At 38.7% G+C, this 22,409-nt stretch overlaps 1 protein-coding gene across 1 annotated transcript in view; it reads left to right on the forward strand.

The window, feature by feature from the left end:
- CDC5L (cell division cycle 5 like) overlaps positions 1 to 22,409 on the forward strand; it is a 61,919-nt gene that overhangs the window by 21,472 nt on the left and 18,038 nt on the right. The window contains exons 9-14 of the mRNA XM_007972376.3: positions 8,035 to 8,183; positions 11,748 to 11,910; positions 13,529 to 13,693; positions 15,211 to 15,291; positions 15,913 to 16,155; positions 19,102 to 19,299. Of these exons, the coding sequence (XP_007970567.1) occupies positions 8,035 to 8,183; positions 11,748 to 11,910; positions 13,529 to 13,693; positions 15,211 to 15,291; positions 15,913 to 16,155; positions 19,102 to 19,299 (999 nt within the window). The remainder of the gene's footprint in view (positions 1 to 8,034; positions 8,184 to 11,747; positions 11,911 to 13,528; positions 13,694 to 15,210; positions 15,292 to 15,912; positions 16,156 to 19,101; positions 19,300 to 22,409) is intronic.

Here is a 22,409-nt window from a genome sequence, read left to right on the forward strand (position 1 = left end):
TTTCGGGCTCCCATGCCTTTGGCTTTCTTGGTTTACTCCCTTGTTCAATGAAGATTATCATTCAGTAGCTTTCAGAGAAAGGGTTCATAGGAGGTAGATTTTTTTTTATTAGTTTTTTTATTGATAAGGAAAAATTGTATCTATGGTGTACAGTATGATGTTTTGATATATATATATACCTTATGGAATGGCTAAGTCAAGCTGTTTAACATGTATATTACTTTACGTATTTATCATTTTTTTGTGGTAAGAACACTTAAAATCTACCCTTAGCAATGTTCAAGTATACTGTTATTCACTATAATCACTGCAATGTATAATCTCTTGAACTTATTTCTCCTCTCTTACTGAAATTTTGTGTCCTTTGACAGACATCTCCCTGGTTCCCTCACCCCTCAGCCTCTAGTAATCACCATTTTACTCTTTTTCTGTGAGTTTGACTTATTTGGATCCCAAATAAATAACATTTGTTACAAATAAGTAAAATTTGTCTTTCTGTATCTGGCTTATTTCATTTAATGTAACGTCCTTCAGTTTCATGCATCTTGTCACAAATGACAGGATTTCTTTTTTAAGGCTGAAAAGTATTTTATTGTGTTTATATACAACATATTTTTTAATTCATTTTTCCATTGATGGACCCTTAGGTTGTTTCCCGAGGTAGAATTTTTCAAGATCTTGCATATCTGTCAATTACTAATCTACCCTCTTGATTGATAGTATAACTGGGTATAGAATCCCATATTGCAGTGGTTTTTGTTCACAGTATTGAAGGTAGCGCTGCAGGGTCTTCTGGCTTCCACTGTTGCTCTTGAGACCTCCTATACTGTTCAGTTTGTTAAAAGGAAACCTAGTTTTTTCTTTTCTGGAAACTTATATTATCTTACATGATTTATGATGCATGTTTCTTCGTGTAGGTCTTTTTCAACCACTGTGGATCTTTTCATTCTGGAGACTCCTGGCCTTCAATTTTGTAAAATTATTTTGAATTAAAATTTTTTTCTCCCTTTTGTTGATCTCTTTATGAACCTCCAAGTTTTCTATTAATTCCTCTGCAGTTTTCTATCTTACTGATTTTGATTTATTTGTAGGTTTTCTCAATTTTTTCTTTATTTGGTTTTTAATTTACTATCATATATGTAATGTTTAAGTGCTTTTTAAAATTTTGTTTGGTATTTTTTTTTTTTTTAACCATCTCTTATTTCATGAGTATCTTATGTCTCTGAGGCTGTTAATGATGGTTTTGTTTTTACAAGTTTTCTTTTCCTTGCATAGTTTCTAAGTTTTTTGTTTTGTTTCCTTTCTGTCTTTCCTGATGGATATTTCCTCAAATGTCTGGTGCTCTTTGCCTGTGTCTGGAAGTGGGTGGGGGGCAATCACAAGATGATTGGAAACTCTCTGGGTGTGGGTAGGGCTCTTTGACTCTTGGCTTCCCTGGAGACTGATATGGCTGGGATGTTTCATTGGGGAAATTCTTGATGTCAGTGTTAGTCCTTTTGGGTCAGTGTTAGTTCTTTTTGCTTAGGTCAGATTCCTCAGAGAAGTAATTTCCAGTCTCCTGTCTACAGGGTATAAAGTTGGCCAGCCTCTGGGGAAAAAGTTGGGGAAAAAGGCTGGATGTCTCCAATCTAAAATAAAAACTTCTGCTTCATTTCTCTATTTTCATAGTGATAATTTTGCTCTTAACTCTTGGTATTCTCTGGTTTAGAAATCTTTTTTGTACTGTCTTCAGAGAGTAAAGCCCCTCTGTCTTTTGTAAATCCTGAGAGACAGAGAGAGGGGAGGGGTGTATGTGTGAGACTAAAAATCTCATAGATGTTGTTTTTTATTATCACTCTCCCTTTTCTTCTCTTTTTATATTGTTTCATGAAAGTTTACGAATTTATGGCACACTAGTTATTAACCAGCTCAAGGCTTTGAGGAGGTCTGAACATACGGTTTCTCAAGTAAAGAAGTAAAATATCTAGCATATCAGAAGCTTTAAAAACAATAATGTGATCTTGCATTTATTTCCTTGGACTCTGAACACAAGTAAGGAATGTGTTCTAGGGTGTTCAAGGCCAGGTAAAGTGTCAGATAAGCCTGTTCAGGCAGGCTGGGAAAGAGAAAACCTAACTACTCACAGAGGAAACATGGAGGGAACTAAACAATCCAGAATACAGACAGGAATCCACTTAAATGATATAGACCTGTTAATAAGAGGGGGCAATAATGGCTATAGATATTGTAAGAATCCCACTAGCCATCTCCTCCTGGTGGCCCTGAAGTGATGGAGATGCTTCTGATAGAGGCTCTGTCAGTGTTACGTGGCTTAGTATTGCTTGTGCGTGTGTAGCACTTATCCAGCCCTTTCATTAAAATACAGAGCGTGCTTTCCTGGTTCTGTCGCTTTATCCACGCCTCAGCCTTTCAGATGTCTCCACTTCTCTGACAGATAGGAATAACCTGTCCCCCATTTTTTTTTTTTTTTGAGACGGGGTCTCACTCGCATCTCCCAGGCTGGAGTGCAGTGGCACAATCATGGCCACTGTGCCCAGCCAGTTTCTTTACTTCAAGTAGAGACAGGGTTTCGGCATATTGCCCCAGGCTGGTCTCGAATTCCTGGGTTCAAGTGATCTGCCTGCCTTGGCCTCTCAGAATGCTGGGATTACAGGCATGAGACACTGCACCTGACCCCTACTTTTTTCAGTGGTGCTGTTTGAAGAAGTTTGCAAGTGTGATTATTCACACTTGAAATTAAAAAAAATACATAGTTTTTTTAATTTTGGGAAAAAATTACATTTTACAGTAATATAAGGGACATTTAATGGAACTCCTTTCATGGTTTTTAAACAGTTTTATTGAGATATCATTCTTACAGAATTCACCCATTTTTATTGTATTTACTGAGTTGTATAGCCATCACCACAATCAATTTTAGAATAATTTTATCATCCAGAAAAAAAACCCCTACCCATTCCCCATTCCCCTCAAACCTGCCAAGTTTTTAGGCACTCATTAATCTACTTTGTATCTCTATAGAGTTCCCTATTCTGCACATATATGTAAATGAAATCATATAATATGTGATGTTTTGTGACTGGCTTTTTTCACTTTGCATAATATCGTCAGGGTTCATCCATGTTGTAACTTGTATCAGTACTACATTCCTTTTTGTCGTTGCGTAATATTCCATTGTATGAATATACCATGTTTTGTTTATCCACTTGTCAGCTGGTGGACAGTTGGGTTGTTTCTACCTTTTGACTGTTAGGAATAATGCTTTGAACAGATGCTTGTGTGGACATGTTTTTTTCCTTTCTCTTGCGTATATACCTAGAAGTGGAATTGCTGGGTCCTGTGGTAACTATGTTTAACTTTATGAGGAACTGCCAGACTGTTTTCCAAAGTCGCTGCACCATTTTATTTATTTATTTTTGAGACACGGTCTTGCTTTGTTGCCCAGGCTGGAGTGCAGTGGTATAATCATGGCTCACTGCAACCTTGACCTCCTGGGCTCAAGCGATCCTCCCAACCTGGCCTCCCGAGTAGCTAGTACTACAGGCATGCACCACAAGGCCCAGTTAATTTTCTAATTTTTTGTAGAGATAGGGGTCTCACTGTATTGCCCAGGCTGGTCTTGAACTCCTGACCTCAAGAACCTCAAGTGATCCTTCTGTGCCTCAGCCTCCCAAAACGGTGGGATTACAGGCATGAGCCACCGTGTCTAGCCCGTTGTACGTTTTTATTAGGAATGTATAAGGGTGCTAATTCTTTACATCCTCACCAACACTTGTTTTCTGTCTTTTTGATTATAGCTTTCTTGTAATCAAACAGATCCTAGTTGTGAAGTGGTATCTTGTGTTTTTGATTTGCATTTCCCTAATAGCTAATGACATTTCGTGTGCTTATTGGTCATTTTTATATCTTTGTTGTTGTTGTTATTGAGACAGGGTCTCACTCTGTCACACAGGCTGGAGTGCAGTGGCGCTATTGTGGCTCACTGCAGACTCAACTTCTCAGGTTCAAGCAGCCCTCCCACCACAGCCTCTCAAGTAGCTGGGGCTACAGGTGCGCATCACTATGCCTGGCTAATTTTTTATTTTTGTAGAGATGGGATCTCACTATGTTGTCCAGGCTAGTCTTGAAGACCTGGGTTCAAGCAATCCTCCCACCTTGGCCTCCCAAAATGTTGGGATTACAGGTGTGAGCCACTGTGCCTGGCCTGGCCTGTGTGTGTGTGTATATATCTATTTTTTTTTTTTAGAAATGGCTATTCATATTCTTTACCCATTTTTAAATTGGGTTATCTTTTTTTTTTAATTAAAAAAAATTTTTTGTAGCGACAAGGTCTTGCTTGTGTTGCCTAGGCTAGTTTTGAATTCCTGGCTTCAAGATTCTCCCACCTGAGCCTCCCAAAGTGCTAGAATTATATACGTGAACCATTGCACCTGACTGGGTTTTTAATAATGTAAGAGTTCTTTGTATATTCTGGATATAAGTTCCTTATCTGATATAACTTGCAGATGTTTCCTCTCATTTTGTAGGTTGTGTTTTCACTTTCTTGATGTTCTCGTTTGCAGTACAGAAGGTTTACATTTTCATGAGGTATAGTTTAGCTGTCTTTTTCTTTTTTGCTTATGCATTTAATCTTACCCAAGAGATTCTTTCCAACCCTGGGTCCTGAAGAGTTACTCCTATGCTTTTTCTTCGGATTTTATAGTTTTAGTGCTTACTTTCAGGTCTGTGATCCATTTTGAGTTAGTTTTTGTATGTACTATTAGGTATGGCTTTACCTTCATTCTTGGGCATGTGGATATCGAGTTTTCCTAACACAATTTGTTGTTAAGACTGTTCTTTTCCCATTGTATGGTCTTATTAGCAGCCCTTAAAAAAGTCAATTGACCATTAATGTAAGAGTTTATTTCTGGACTCTCAATTCTGTCTCACCGATCTGTTATCTATCCTGTGCCAGTACCACACTGTCTTAATTCCTATAGCCTTGTAGTATCCTTCTGTGTTTTTAATACAGGCTTTTTAACTGATTGTTAAAGAATATTGAAGTAATGAGTGAATGTTAACTGAAAGAGTAGTAGTTATTTTGAAAAAGCACAAAACAGGTTTAGAACCTGAGCCATATACAGTAAGTTTGGGGCTTGTAACTTTGGATTCCTCTTCTAAAAGATGTGGGGTAAGTTATATATTTGTTGGAATTAGGTTTAGCTGTAACAGAAAACCTCTAACAGTGGCCTAAATAGAATAGAGATTTGTTTCTGTTTCATGTTCTAAATGTTGAGAGATAAATCAAACGGGCTTGTGTGGCACTCCCTGGTGTCAGGGACCTGGGCACCTGCTTTTTTGTCCTCCCGCATGTCAGGTTTCTCTTCTTAGTTTCTCCCTGTGGCAGGTACAGTCGCTGCAGGGCCAGCCATCATGTTTGCATATAGCCTGTAAGAAGGAGGAAAAAGGGTACACCCTTTCCCTTCTTAAGAACACATCTCTTGTACACATCATTCTGTCTGTCTTGCTGACCAGAACTTAGGCACACATGTCCTAGCTACTGGGACATGGGATATTTGTTCTGGGTAGCCAGGTGCCAGTTAAGAATTGAGGCTTCTGTTACTATGGAGGAAGAGAATGGGTGCTTGGTGACAAGGAGAAGTCTCTGCCACAGTAAAATAAATATCTACTAGTGAAAATGATTATGATTGGTTGAAGCCCTTTGGAACCTCTAAGATGAACTGACAGAAGTTGAGATTTAGTCTAGTCTGTGACATATTTTTATGTAAAATTTTGATAAATTTAGTTTTCACTTTGTGAGCTTTTATTGGTTCAGTGTCTCTGTTCTATGTGTGATAAAGGTGGTACCTCTGGCTGCTGTTGTGTGTAGCTAGGGATAAGAGGAATTTTGCTTCTTTCTCTTGGCCTCCTCTGATCTAGTCTAGGATACATCAGTCAAGATTTAATTAAGGAAACAGAACCACTATGAAAATCATGGAATAAGGAATTTGTTAGAGGAATTAGTCCCATATACAGTTATGAGAAAAGCAGGGCATTAAAGGTCTGAAAAGGAGCGTTAAAGATCGGAGAAAGGTCACCAGCCCTGGTTTGGGGTGAGTCCTAGCTTATAGGGAAATCTGGAGGCTAGGCATGGAAGTCTGGAGGGTTGTTGGCTCTTTGTCACTACTGTTTCTGTGAGTTTGAAGCAGAAGTCTGGTCACCAGGGCTGCCTATAAAGGAGGAGAATTGGATATATGGAGCAGTGGGGTGCAAGGACACACTGAAACTCGCCAGCTCCTCTGCAAGTCTGTCACTACCTCTAACCAATGACGGCCATCAGAGCATAGTGGTTGCTACTTCACCTCTGTCACCTCTGCTTCTCCTTCTGCCTCTACCTCTGTTTTACTTTTGATGAACTCTAACTCGGTACCAAGAGGGAAGAGGATTCTGGGAAACATCCCAGTGTAACCAGGTCGACAAAGGATAATTCACCACATAGGAGATAGCTCTCAGATGCCCCGGCATTTTACTGGACCAAACTCCCCACTCCTTAGCCACACCATTTTTGGGAGTGTTGCCTATTTGTAATTTTGGCACATATGATATGTCACATGTCACCCACTCTTCCAGGAATATATACTTTTGCCATTTGATTCTTATTTCTTCTCTTTCCTGTGCAGAAGTTCTAAGCCTGCATATGTTTCTTTCTAGTAAATGCTTTATATTTGGAAGAGCAAAAAGGACAGACACAGGGCCTTTGATAATGTAAAATTCAAGGTTTTTTTTTTTTTTCATGAGTAAAGATACACAGAATAACGGAATAAGTCTTTGGTTATTTTCATTTTGCCTTGAAATTTAGTGGTTTAGTGCATTTTGCTATGCTTATGACTTCTGTGAGTCAGGGATTCAGACAGGGCACAGAAGGAGTGGTTCGTCTGTGCTCCGTGATGTCTGGGGCCTTAGTAAGGAGGACTCAGCAGTTCTGTGTGATTTGATGCAGAGGGGATAGAGTCATTTGGAGGTGTTGTCTTTCCATGTCTGGTGGTTGATGCTGGCTGTTGGGTGGGTGGGTCCTCAGCTGGGAATGTGGAGTGAATCTGCATATGGTCTTTCCATGTGGCTTGGGCTTTCTCATAGTGTGGTGGTCTCAGAACAGTTGAACTTCTCACATAGTGTCTCAGGGCTCCAATATGAGTGTGGTGGGAAGCTGCGTAATTTTTTCTAAACTAACCTTGGAGGTCAAGCATTGTCACTTTTGTTGTATTCTGTTGGTTACAGGTGAATCACAAGCCCACCTAGATTTATGGGGAGGGAATATAGACCCGACCTCTTGATGGAAGGAGTATCGTGGTTGGATTTTAAGAACAAGAAACATGAGAGAGAGAAGGTTGTGACCATCTTTGGAAAATAAACTCTGCCACAGGCCCTAAGTTGGACATTAAGAGATTTATGGGTACAAAGATAGCACTGAGGACGGCGTTATAATAGAGGGACTAAAGAGAACATGGGCAGTTCTGCCTGAAGAGATCAGGCAAGACTTCTAAAAGTGACCTGACCCCTACAAGTTGTTTTCTTGTGCAGTGGAAAGGTTGCTTGGGAGTATCTTAAGTTTCAGTAGAAGAAACAGACCTCAGAGACACTAATGAAGACTGGATAGAGAATTCAGTGGTGAAGCCAGACTAAAACCTAGGCATTCAGACATTTGGCCTAAGCTCACACTGGGAAATTTGAATTCTTGTATTTCATGATTATAGAGAGGTTTGGCACAGGTAATAGGAGAAGTTTTTGGGTAATAGTAATTTCATATGTGAGGCCACAAAAGCGCAGCTCTACACATAAAACTTTATTTGATATATAAAACTTCTGATGTGATAGATTGATAGAAGGAATGGAAACATTGAAATCTGACATGACTGGTATTCATTTTCTCTTGGTTTTCATTGAGAAAATGAGTAAGAATTCTGCCTTCTTCAAGATTTGTATAGTAGGACCAGAAGAGATTCTGCAAGCCTGTCTAAACTGTTAACCGTGCTTCTTCGCCTGCTTGTTTATCAGGAAGCCCAGAACCTCATGGCCCTCACCAATGTGGACACCCCATTAAAAGGTGGACTTAATACCCCGTTGCATGAGAGTGACTTCTCAGGTGTAACTCCACAGCGGCAGGTTGTACAGACTCCAAACACAGTTCTCTCTACTCCATTCAGGTATTGTAAATGAACATGTTTTTTATTTTAGAAAAATGTGAATTCAGGGACTTAGCATGTTTGCTTTAGTAATGTTTATGGAGAGTGAATACTTATTGTGTTGAGTTTTCCTCTTTGATTTCTTCTTCACAGTAATAAATAATAGTGTCTGGGAAATGGTTAAATACTGTGGAGTGCCTCTCCCTTTTTTTTTTAAAGATGGAGTCTCGCTCTGCCACCCAGGCTGGAGTGCAGTAGCACGATCTCAGCTTACGGAACCTATCTGCGTCCCGGGTTCAAGCGATTCTCATGCCTCAGCCTCCCAAGTAGCTGGGATTACAGGCGTCTGCCACCACACCTGTCTAATTGGAGTGTCCTTTTGCAAAACTTCGGATCCTATCATGTTATTTTTGAATACTTTGTGTTTGATTTTAGAGTAGATTGATTCATTTTAAATGATTACTTTGTGAATTTTATTAAAATTGTAATCCTTTTATGTATTGCTTTCCCTCCAGCATTTTATTATGAAAATTTCAGGCATTTAGAAAGGTTGAAAGAATGTGTGGAAGTTATCAGTATTGAAATGGAGTCACTTAATGTTACATTTTAATGAAAAAGGAACCCTCATGCGTATATGCCCATGACAGAAATTATTCCAGGGATCTTCTGAAAACCACACAAATTCCAGATAAGTTGCTTCTGTGAAGATGTTGCCCTACCAACAGCCAGTACAGGTTGAGCATCCCAAATCTGAAAATCGAGAATGCTCCAAAATCCAAATTTTTTTTTTTTTTGAGACGGAGTTTCGCTCTTGTTGCCCAGACTAGAGTGCAATGGTGCGAACTTAGCTCATCACAACCTCTGCCACCTAGGTTCAAGCAATTCTTCTGCCTCGGGCTCCTGAGTAGCTGGGATTATAGTCTTGCGCCACCATGCCCAGCTAATTTTGTATTTTTAGTAGAGATGGGGTTTCTCCATGATGGTCAGGCTGGTCTCGAACTCCTGACCTCAGGTAATCCACCCACCTCAGCCTCCCAAAGTGCTGGCATTACAGGTTTGAGCCACTGCGCCCAGCCAAAATCCAGACTTTTTGAGCACCAACATGACACTCAAAGGAAATGCGCATTGAAACGTTTCAGATTTCAAATTTCCTGATTTGCCATGCTCAACCAGTAAGTATAATGGAATTATCCCCAAATCTGAAAAAAATCCCGTATCTAAAACTCTTCTGGTCCCCCATTTCAGATAAGGGATACTCTTATGTATACCGGCAATGAAAACAAATGCCACCTCCTGTGATAAGTCCCCGTAACCAATGGTCTTTGTTTCAAAACAGTTTACGTAGACTCCTCCCTTGTATCTTTAAAAACTTCTCCTTTTGCCCCAGCACTCTCAGGTATACCTATGGTCTGTTATAGCACACATATCCCACATTGTAATCCCTTGCTGTTCCCAAATAAACTCTTTGTTTTGGAGACCCAGTCTCTCACCTGTTGAAGTTGACAAATGGTAAAGTGAACATCCATATACCTACCACTTAGATTCTAAGATCGTTAATATTTTACTGTATCTGCTTTATTGCATATCCATCCACCAATCCATCATATTTTTTAATGAGTTTCAAAGTAACTTGCAGATATCAGTTTGCTTGATCCCTAAACACTTCCACATGCATTAACTGGAATTCAGTATTTCTTTATAACTCTTTTGCTTAGTTTTAAGCTGCTGTTTTTTAAGAAGAATCTTTAAAATACAAATGTTATGGAAGCATGTAGTAGTAAAATGGAATTGGAACTTACAGTGGTTGGATATATTTGGGGTTTACTTTGAATTTTAAGTGTTAAGATATGTCCTCCTACTGGTTATTTAGTAGAAAAAGCACTTCAGGCTATTACAGGTGTCATGACAGCAGAACCAAGAAGCATTGACAGCCAGGCGTAGACATTTAACACTTCTTGAGTGTCTTATAAGAGAGCGTAATATCTCACTTCCTATGTTTAGTTGGCCCTCTGTGTCTGAGGGTTCCACATTTGTGGATTCAACCAACTGTGGATAAAAAATATTCTAAAAAACTCAAACAGTACAACAATAAAAAATAACACAAATAAAAATACAATGTAACAACTATTTATATAGCGTTTACATTGTATTGGGTATTATAAGTAACCTAGAGATGATTTAAAAGTACATGGGGGCCGGGCGCGGTGGCTCAAGCCTGTAATCCCAGCACTTTGGGAGGCCGAGACGGGCCGATCACAAGGTCAGGAGATCGAGACCATCCTGGCTAACACGGTGAAACCCCGTCTCTACTAAAAAAAAAAAAATACAAAAAACCAGCCGGGCGAGATGGCAGGCGCCTGTAGTCCCAGCTACTCGGGAGGCTGAGGCAGGAGAATGGCATGAACCCAGGAGGCGGAGCTTGCAGTGAGCTGAGATCTAGCCACTGCACTCCAGCCTGGGTGACAGAGCGAGACTCCGTCTCAAAAAAAAAAAAAAAAAAAAAAGAAATACAAAAAAAACTAGCCGGGCGAGGTGGCGGGCGCCTGTAGTCCCAGCTACTCGGGAGGCTGAGGCCGGAGAATGGCGTGAACCCGGGAGGCGGAGCTTGCAGTGAGCTGAGATCCGGCCACTGCACTCCAGCCTGGGCGACAGAGCGAGACTCCGTCTCAAAAAAAAAAAAAAAAAAAAAAAAAAAAAAGTACATGGGAAGATGTGCATACGTTATATGCAAATACGATGCCGTTTTGTATCAGGGACTTGAGTGTCTATAGATTTTGGTCCTGGAACTGATCCGCCGATCCCCTGTGAATACCTAGGGACAACTGTATGTCTTGTCTCTCACCTCGATTGTAAAATCCTTGGGGGGCGGGAACCACGTCTTATGTGATAACACCTTACTTATCAGGAATAGCTGTCTGGCAGCGTCACCATTCTGCATCTCACCAATATACAGGAAATAGGCAACCAGGGAAAAAAAAGGCTTTGAATATTTAAAATATAGGTTGCTGCAAATTCTGTGGATCTTATTCCTAGGAGAATCTCTTAGGCCTCCCTCAGGAACTTACTCATGTTTACATGTGATTCCAAAAGTGTGGTGTTTGGTTTCTAAACAAAATGTAAAAGGAGGAACTATTTAAAGTGTGTACTTTGGTAATAATGACAGTGACAATGATGTGAGAACCAACAGCTTGATAGGGAGGGTAGGAGACAAATATACACCAAACTCAAAGAGTCATCTGGGGTCATTGAGTGTGGTGGCCCACCTCCCTGCCCGCTGCATGTTCCTAACTGCCCTAATGTGCCAAGAAAAAGTTGAAATAATGTTTAGTGGGCGCAGTTTAGGAAGGCAAGAAAATATCAAATATAGTGATTATTTTAAGTCAATAAAATAAAAATACCATGCTAGCTAGACCAAACATTGATTTTAACCTAGAGATCCTAACAAAACCAGCTAGACAGAATTTCTGAAATCTTTATTCCTTTTTTTTTCTATATTTCCTGTGAAATAATTTATGTGAAAAACATTTGAAAGCACAATCTAAATATAAGTGGCACTTCTGTTAATTGGGATTCCTGTCATTCTAGGACTCCTTCTAATGGAGCTGAAGGGCTGACTCCCCGGAGTGGAACAACTCCCAAACCGGTTATTAACTCTACCCCGGGTAGAACTCCTCTTCGAGACAAGTTAAACATTAATCCTGAGGATGGAATGGCAGACTATAGTGATCCCTCTTATGTGAAGCAGATGGTAAATGTCAATTCCCTTTTAATACTCTTAAGTTTTTTTTTAATATCTCATGGGTGCCAAATTAAAATTTCTCCTGTTAGTGCATATCACGTATACCTTAAGAATCTAAACACCTGTGGATGCCAGAAAAAGAGAATGATCTGTAAGACTTGATGAAAGGGAGTATTTTGGGCTCAAAACCCATCTTTCTTTATGCTTACTAGGTTTGTGAATATTGATGTTTGTTGTTGATTTCATTGAAGTTTTCTTCAGCAAGGTGAGGTAGAAAGCTAATTGTAAAAGTTAAGTTTTGCTTCTGCCTGTGTTATTGCATTTATTACTTTGCTCTTGGGCCTTATTATCTAATGCCACAGAAATCATTGTGAAATTAAAAAGAAAAAAACTTCTAATTATACTGGCTTGTCTTCAGTTTAAAATTAATTCTAACTTCATATATATATTTGGTTGATTTATATATGTTTCTTAAAGTTCAAATTGATATCAACTAAAGCCAACTCTGAATGGATACATAAGAATTAAACAGATTAAGAACCTCATGAGTGCAGAGTGTGCATTTGGACATTTGAGGGGATCTAAAGTTGAATATAGATGTCCTTTGTCCTGAGGAAATTTATATTCTGGGGAGATTGGCAGTACTAAACTAAGTCCAAAAATAATTGTAATATCAGAACAGAATAAGCCCTTTGAGTAAAGCCAATGTGCTTAGGGTAGTTAAAGAAGGGAATAATCACATTTGTTGGGTAACAGGAAAGCCTTATTGGAAGAGGTATGTTCCGAAGGAGGGTGGGGGCTGTCCCAGGTGGAGACTACAATATGAGTAAGCACGGAGGATGTTTTAGACATAGCAACTCATCTGTTCCTCACACCTGGTACATGTAAGTACTGAGGATGGACTGGAAAACCTCTGGGTACCAGGAGGGTTTTTTGGGAACCAGGACTCTACTTTCTTTCGTCTGCATGGGATTTAGTGTTTTCATTAACAATAAACATATACATACAAATTCAAGTATCTTTCAGAGTGGGTTTTATTAGTCCAAGGACAGAGTAACTTTTGAACCTGTTCTTTTCATTTGCTGTTAACTTTCGGTGTCAGAAATGTGTTCCCTCAAATGAAAATTATAGTGGTCTTTTTTTCTGCCCTGGCCTCAAACCTCCTGTTGGAATATCCCAGAGTATCTTCAGTGATCACAAGTGAAAGTTTTTGATTGGTCTTAATGTTGGGAAGAAGAGGGGATAGAAAATAAACAAAAGCCTTGTCTTAGCTCTGAAGTCAGGATTATTTTTCTAGAATTAATATTAGGCTGATTTTTTTTGAGACTTTTTTTCTCTGTAATTTTTAATTTTTGTGGATACGTAGTAGGTGTATATGTTTATGGGGTATATGAGATATCTTGATACAGGCATGCATGTGTAATAATCACACCATGGAAAGTGGGGTATGCATCCCCTCAAGCATTTAACCTTTGTGTTAGAAACCATCCAATTATTCTCTTAGTTATTTTAAATTGTACAGTTATTTTGACTAGACTGTTGTGCTATCAATTTTTAAGAGACTCATAAAATTCTGGTTTGAATATTTAATACACATGAATTGAGAAGGACCACTTCTTTTCTACAGGAAAGAGAATCTCGAGAACATCTCCGTTTAGGGTTGTTGGGCCTTCCTGCCCCTAAGAATGATTTTGAAATTGTTCTACCAGAAAATGCCGAGAAGGAGCTGGAAGAACGTGAAGTAGATGATACTTACATTGAAGATGCTGCCGATGTGGATGCTCGAAAGCAGGTGGGTAACTATACTGAAAGAAGCGTGAGTTCAGCTGAATGTGTCAGTAGGCTTGAAGAATGAAGAACAGCCATTAAATGTCTCAAGATCTCTACCTAGTTCTTTTTAATATTGAAAAAACTTCTGAAGTAAATAATTTATGTCATTAATAATGTATCCTCACATAATTAATATACTCACAATATTTTGATGGACATTCTTAAAAATATATGGAAATTTAAATACATTTTGTCAAATTCATTATGCTTCTCTAAAATACATGTAGGTAGTCTTTTGGACATTGCTTCAATCTAGCAAAGAAAAGATGTTATTGTTTAGTCTTAAAAACAAATACATCTTGGTCTCTGGGTGGTACGATGGTATGAGCCTGTAGTCTCAGCTACTCAGGAGGCTATGGTGGGAGGATCCTTTGGGCCCAGGAGTTTGAATCCAGTCCAACATAGTAAGACCTGTATCTAAACTGGAGTTGGAAATTTAGAGTATGTCAGAATAATATTAGTAACACTTTCTAGTAATATATCTTATACGTAATTACTTTCTCATTTGCACATAACAGCACAGTGATATAAACAGGATTGGTATTACAGGTTGAACATTGCTAATCCGAAAATCCAACATCTGAAATGCTCTAAAATTCAAAACTTTTTGAGTACTGACGTGATGCTCAAAAGAAAATGCTCATTGAAGCTTTTTGAATTAGAGTTAGTATAATGCAGATGTTCCAGAATCTGAAAAAATCAGAAATCCAAGATACTCTGGTCCCAGATAGTTCTAATAAGGAATACTCAACAAGCTCAGATGAATTCAGGTCTCATGGTCTCAAGGTCTCAACTTTCTCAGGTCTAATAGTGGGTAAGTGGTGAAACCTAAACTAGAACTGATATTATATGACCCTTTTAGTAAGTCTTGCTGTAGTCCATTGCTGAATGATTTTAGGTACCTTTAATCTCAGGGGATTGGAGTGAGAATGACATCAATGGAAATAATATTTTAGAGGGGACCGATATGAATGTGCTTTTCAGTGGGAACAGAGGATGATACTTTTTGTGTTTAATTCTCAGCTACTTTGAGTTACATTTACTCCTTCAGAAATGGCGTGAAATTTTAATGTGTTATCCCACATTATTCATAAGAATCAGGAAACTACATTTTTTGGCTGGCTTTTTGAATTAAGTCAGTAATTTTGGAGTGAAAGGGAAGAAAGTTGTGTTGTGGGAGTCTCTTTGGAGTTTAGGTTTTCCATTTAGATGAGAGAAGTTTGTTACGTGATGGATGGATCCATGAAAATTTGGAGAATGCTCTAGTAGACACTGGAAGCTCTTAGTTTCTATTATAATGAGAGTGAAAAGACTGATTCATTTCTGTTGCCTTAGCATTGCCTTTCTACAAACTTAAACCAGTTTCTAAACTTTAGCTATTGAACACACATGGTCTTACATACCAAAGTGTTTTTAGCTTTATTGAGAGATATCAAATACGCTATAGCTGCAATAAAGGATATAAAAATCATTTTTTAGGCCATACGAGATGCAGAGCGTGTAAAGGAAATGAAACGAATGCATAAAGCTGTCCAGAAAGATCTGCCAAGACCATCAGAAGTAAGTGTTAGAATTTCTGGTTTAGGAAGTTTTAAGTTTCTTTTTATATGATTGCTGCTTTTTACATCATTCATAAAGACTATAAAACAAAATTTCATCTACTTTCTGGAATATAGCAAAGTAGTTCTCAAACCCAATCTTTAAAATGTTTCACTAGTACCAGAATTTAGAAGGAAAAAAGTAGAAATTGCTTTTGAAAATGTAAAACTGCTATTTTGGCCGGGCGCGGTGGCTCAAGCCTGTAATCCCAGCACTTTGGGAGGCCGAGGCGGGTGGATCACGAGGTCAGGAGATCGAGACTATCCTGGCTAACATGGTGAAACACCGTCTCTACTAAAAATACAAAAAACTAGCCGGGCGTGGTGGCGGGCGCCTGTAGTCCCAGCTACTTGGGAGGCTGAGGCGGTAGAATGGCGTGAACCCGGGAGGCGGAGCTTGCAGTGAGCCGAGATGACACCACTGCACTCCAGCCTGGGAGACACAGCGAGACTCCGTCTCAAAAAAAAAAAAAAAGAAAAGAAAGAAAATGTAAAACTGCTATTTAATTCGTGCTGTAACAGGTAATAACATTAATATATTGCAGTGATATGTTTGGTAATTGTATTTGTTTTAACATTTTAGGTAAATGAAACTATTCTAAGACCCTTAAATGTAGAACCGCCTTTAACAGATTTACAGAAAAGTGAAGAACTAATCAAAAAAGAAATGATCACAATGCTTCATTATGACCTTCTACATCACCCTTATGAACCATCTGGAAATAAAAAAGGCAAAACTGTAGGGTTTGGTACCAATAATTCAGAGCACATTACCTATCTGGAACATAATCCTTATGAGAAGTTCTCCAAAGAAGAGCTGAAAAAGGTATGATTGAGCTGGACTATTTCTTCTTGAGATTTAGGTATTTGTTAGGTGCTGTGTATCATGGACAAATAATGAACTTATTTTTCCCCATTGGTATTCATAAACAACTGAAATATATGATTAGGAGATACACGTTTAGATTGTTATGAAGAAGACATACTTTAAATACCTCCATCCCCCATGTTCGGTGTGATAGACCTTTATCAAATAAACACCTGCAGGGTGTTTTTGGTTCATGGGTATTAATGGCTTGGTTGACAGTTGTTACAGTTGCCATTTTCTGTATTCAGCTCTGCTATCCCTGAATAAAAATTAGATGCCTTTAGTACCTGAACCTCACTTATTTAGAATAATATGAAGAGGTAAGAAAGACTAATATAAACATGTTTATAGATTAAACCTTTTACCTATTGAAAAAAAGGAAGTATTTTTTTTACTGACTATATTCCCCTCACATGATTTCCCCCTACTCTTTTGGATAAGGACATGAAGACATGATTTCTTGTATGAAGTCTATGTCTGGTCTTTTCTTCTGTACGCATTTTATTCCTTCTGTTTTGACAGAGCAAACAACTGATTGTAAATAGAAGTCTCCATAATTGTATAAGAAGATACAGTGGGTCTCATAGTTGGAAGCAGAGTGGTCATTAGTTTAAAAGTCTTTTTTTCTTTAGTCTTCAGCCCTGAGGAGCAGTGATAGGCCCATGGATTTGGAATGAGCTGCTGCATACTTAGAATGAAACAAACAAGATTCTTACAAACTCTCCTGCCTTCCCTCCTGCATTTTTCCTCTTTCTTCCCTTCTCACAATTTCTTACTTTGTACTTTCTGTATTGCATAACTAATACATATTTATTATAGGATTTTTAGCAAATAGAGGAAGGAGGGTTTCAATTTATATTTCAACAACTTGGCCCTGATTTCAGAGTAACTTTGAGTCACTAATTTTTTAGTAAGTGCAATAGGGAAACTGACATTGTTGAGTTGCCTCCTCTGTCGAGCACATGTAATCATTGAACTGGGATTGAAAATCAGCCTATGAAATTGATACTTGCACAGTTTCCTCTTTTTAAAGTGAAAATATGAGGGGAAGAGGAATTTAGGAAATAAATTTTCCTAAATTATATGTATGGAAACCTGAAACAAGGATCACGTTGTTGCTTTTGGAGATTCTGTAGAGGATAAACCCTAACACAGTTTTTGAAAAATAATAATTCTAAGTATTGGTCTGAAATTGTTTGAAACAAAGTAGCTTAAATATTCTCTCATATTTTATTTATCTGTGTATATTTCTCTTTGTTCCAAAAAGAATTTGAAGCAGCTATTTACTTAGCAGATTATGGATAGTTTAAAGATAACTTACCCATATTCTCTCCTAAGATCTGAACTTGTAAATTTTTATTGTGTACAGTTTCAGAGTGAAATAGCATTTCTCTTTTAATAAAGTGTCATATTTTCTTTTTCTTTAATATACTTTCTTTAAGGTATGTTAAAATTGATTTGTTTCCATTATTTCCCTTAAGAGTTATTGTTTAAATGTCCATTTTTTCTCCTATAGAGATGATTTTCCATTTTTTTGTTAAAATTGTTTATTGATCATTTCTCTTGATTTTATGGATTTTGATATGTTTATTTTTATTATTACTAGAAAGATTGAAAGCCTTCTGTAAGGCACAGAAGGTGGTTCCCAGTTTTTCATAAGCAGTGAAGCAAAGGGCTGGGAAAAAATTCATATGCTTATGGAATTCTTTGTGTCTGGCATTGGGCTAGGCTCTATAGTATATTGTTCACTTAGTCCTAATAACAAACACGTCTGATCTAAGGTCAGCACCATAATTGCTTGAGAAATGGGCTCAGATAAATTAAGCAAACTCAGAGAGCTGCTTAAATGGTGAAGCTGTGATCTGAACCCAGGCCTGTCCAGCTTTCCCTCTCATTCTGTCATTTTACACTATTTTCTTTAGTAGTGAACTAAGCTGGTTTATGATCTATCATCTGATTCGTGCCCCAGTTTCATTTTCTGGCAATGTCAGGGGCATTCCTTCAGAATGAGAAAAAAAGGCACGTGACAAAAAGACGCCTAGCTCCCCTTTACCATCACATGAGGTCCTGCACGTACGGTGGAGTGGGAGAGTGGAAGGCGCACACCCATTGGTGCCAGTTGTATTCTGCCTCGTCTGCCTGCTAACGATGTGGTCTTAACAAGTTGTTGAATCTCTATGAACCTTAGTTTCATTAGCCTTTTTTTTTTTTTTTGAGACCAAGTCTCGCTCTGTTGTACAGGCTGGAGTGCAGTGGCGTGATCCCAGCTCACTGCAACCTCCACCTCCTGGGTTCAAGTGATTCTTGTGCCTCAGCCTCCCAAGTACCTAGGATTACAGGCGTGTGCCACCACACCCTGCTAATTTTTGTGTTTTTAGTAGACATGAAGTTTTGCTGTGTTAGCCAGGCTGTCTTGAACTCCTGGCCTTTTTATCCACCCACCTCAGCCTCCCAAAGTGCTAGGATTACAGGAGTGAGCCACTGTGCCTGGCCTAATTTCATTAGCTTTTAAATGAGGTTAATATTGGCTAATTTGTAAGGTGATTGTGATCTTTGGATATAATGTAGGTAAAACCTACATTATAAACTAGGTTTTAAACCTAGTTTCTCACACACAGTGGGTACCTGAGAAGTGATAACTGCTGTTATAGTGAGTGAAAGCAAAGGATGTTTATACTTTCGAGGAAACATGGATGCTTGACTTTTAAAAAGCAGTCTGCATTGACTCAAAGGCTTCTGAGGCTATTTTTCCTAGGTATTGTTATCACCGCTTCCAAAAAACAACCAATCACATCTCCTTGGCTTTGGCTCAAGGAAGGAGGGAAAAAATTAGTCTTCTAAAGCTCTCTGGATATGGCAAGTGTTTGTAGTACTTAAACTTACTGTAATTATTATTGTAAACAGGCCCAGGATGTTTTGGTGCAGGAGATGGAAGTGGTTAAACAAGGAATGAGCCATGGAGAACTCTCAAGTGAAGCCTATAACCAGGTGTGGGAAGAATGCTACAGTCAAGTTTTATATCTTCCTGGGCAGAGCCGCTACACACGGGCCAATCTGGCTAGTAAAAAGGACAGAATTGAATCACTTGAAAAGAGGCTCGAGGTTGGTATCCTTTCAAAATTTTAATTGTAAATGTACTTTGATTGAGATAATCAACCAGATAATGCCACTGGAGACAATCTCAGAAAAATACACCTGCCGGGCGCGGTGGCTCAAGCCTGTAATCCCAGCACTTTGGGAGGCCGAGACGGGCGGATCACGAGGTCAGGAGATCGAGACCATCCTGGCTAACACAGTGAAACCCCGTCTCTACTAAAAAATACAAAAACCTAGCCGGGCGAGGTGGCGGGCGCCTGTAGTCCCAGCTACTCGGGAGGCTGAGGCAGGAGAATGGCGTAAACCCGGGAGGCGGAGCTTGCAGTGAGCTGAGATCCGGCCACTGCACTCCAGCCTGGGCGACAGAGCCAGACTCTGTCTCAAAAAAAAAAAAAAGAAAAATACACCTGAGGTGCTTATTGCCTTTTTGGTTCTTGGAGAAAAGTACACTTAAGTGTTGGATCTTCCTTGGCCTTGTTCGTTGTTTTTGTTTATTTTATTTTATTTTTTTAAAGAATTGTTGACCTTCATGACTAAAGAGTACCCTGCAAGTTGACCAGAGGTCAATCAGAACCTTTAGATGTGGGAGCAAGGAGCCAAGAAACCAACACTAGTTACTCAGAACAGTGCAGGTCATTGCTAGCATAGCCTGTTTTCTCTAAAAAGGAATCTCAACAGTACCAAGGAGTTTTATTTTTATAGCAAAGAGAGCACATTTGCAAAACTTAAATACAATTCTGTTCATCCTTGGATTACTGTGAGTTTGAGTTAGGGAGGGCAGAGCTGGATTCTCTAGACAGTGGCTTCCATGATTTTCCATGTCTGTTAGTATGTTGAAAACATACTAGATGCATATATTTTCAACAGGACATGTGGTTTCTTAATTTAGTCTTCATATTTTGAATTCCAGAATCTGTGTAGGCATTTTGCCAATGGCATGTAATTGTGGTTCACAGGCCACCAGGCTGCCTTGTGCATTTTTTTTTTGAGACCGAGTCTCAGTCTGTTGCCAGGCTGCAATGCAGTGGTGCAATCTCGGCTCACTCCAACCCCCACTTCCCAGGTTCAAGCGATTTTCCTGCCACAGCCTCCCTAGTAGCTGGGACTACAGGCACGTGCCATCACGCCCAGTTAATTTTTGTATTTTTAGTAGAGACGGGGTTTCACTCTGTTGGCCAGTATGGTCTTGATCTCTTGACCTCGTGATTCACCCACCTCAACCTCCCAAAGTGCTGGGATTACAGGCATGAGCCACCGCGCCCGGCCACGCCTTGTGCGTTCTTAATGGTAATCTTTAGGGGCATTTCTAAGGCCAAGGTGGGATGGGAGAGAAGGGGTACTTCAGGCAGTCATATATAGAAAATGAGCTTGGTTTCCTCTTCTATGTGATTACCAGTTTCTCTTTACAAAAAGCACATTTGAAAATATTTTTATTTAGGGTTAAAGCCAGAAGTAGTAAAATCACTTGGGGTGGTTGGGGCTGTATGGGGCTGGGGAAATGAGCAGGAAAAAGCAGTATCTTTTAATTTGAGTTATTCTGAGTTTTAATTTAACCTTTAAGATCACATATATATAGGCAGCTGATGGTTAATGCCTGTGAACCTCTTTTTTTCTCAGTTAGTGAGAAATGACTGATTCTGAAGTAATTCTCATCTTGGGTAAAATCTTAGCAGTTCAGTGCTGCTAATTATTCGTGTTACCAACTTCCAGCAGGGTGTGCTGTTGCTCTGTGTTACGGTTCAGCGTTAAAGCCAGGGAAGATAGAACATCAGTGGTTAAATTTTAAGTTATAGTTTTTGGTTGTGTAGACTTCGTTTCTTATAAATGGTAGTTAGCAGTGTAATTGTGATCTAAGGTCAGCATCATCACTGATTGAAAAGCTATTTGGAAAGCTTCTTTGTATCATTTATATATAAATACTTAGGTTTCTTATTTAGTATGAAAATCTTCTCATTTGAGGGGGGTAAACGCTTTTTGCCGCAAATGGCAAGGACATTCTGTGCTTTTTAAAATGGTAGAAAATTTTTTTCTCCCTAAATCTCATTTACTTTGTTGAGGCCCTAACTTTCATGACAGCAAATAAATGTGTCACAGAGTGAGTGGTGCCATAAAGTACAGTAATTTTTATTTCTGTGTTGAATTGGTCTTATGAATTTTAAAGGGAAAAATACTGAAAGAACTACTCCTGTTCTTTTGGAGATTTATTTGGGTCGTTTATGAGCAACCATTAAAAACATGTGGTTCTCTTTGTTCAGTTCAGTACCAGGAACTGAAATCTTCCGTTGAACTATTTTTGTTGAAGGATTGGTGATTTTGGAGAATATTCATAAAGCAGTCTGAAGTCATTTTTCTTTTCTTGACTCTTGGATAACTTACTTTATTGTTTACCCAGCTAGTTACTTTTAAAGAATACTTAATCAGGTCCTTTAATTTAGCAAACTATGCTTATTTCAAATGAAAGTTCATGAAATCTTTTAAAAAAAGAAAAGCAGCTCAAAGACCCGAATAAACAAACCCCCATTTTATTTGTATCCATCCCTAATTCAGAACTAGGTTTCTTTTAGCTTGTTTTAGTTTTTGAAGACACAGTTCTACTGGTTTGAAATACATAAATATTTTATTTCAGTTGTGGTAATTCTTTCATTTCTGTTGATTGCTAAATTATAAACATTATTCAAAGTTTGTTGTGGGGAAGGAACTCCAGTTATATTGTATAAACTAAATGCTGTACTTAAATTATCCTTTCCACTCTTAGGTTCAGGAGATAAGCCCTCCTCTGTAAGCACTGTATGCCATGGCTGCCAGTGTGTTCGATTTTTGCTGTCATGAACTTTGGAACCGTGAATCTAAATTACGGCCCTATCACTGCCTATCAAGCAAGATGAAATCCAGCTTTGTCGTGGCTGGTGTCTCCTGAATGGATTAAAAAAAAAAAATTCCCTGAGGTTTACATTGGAGGTAGTCTTTGAGCCATTCATTACTCAGGATTAATATTTGAAACTTTAGCACTTAAATGAAAATCCTTAAGATACTCATTTAAAACTAATAGAACCATCTCAGATTTTATGTAGAATGTGGTAGAGGATGTGTGTGAGCAAGGAGTTTGTTAAATAAAT

This window comes from Chlorocebus sabaeus, chromosome 17, assembly GCF_047675955.1.
Source record: "Chlorocebus sabaeus isolate Y175 chromosome 17, mChlSab1.0.hap1, whole genome shotgun sequence".
In the NCBI taxonomy this organism is placed as follows: domain Eukaryota; kingdom Metazoa; phylum Chordata; class Mammalia; order Primates; family Cercopithecidae; genus Chlorocebus; species Chlorocebus sabaeus.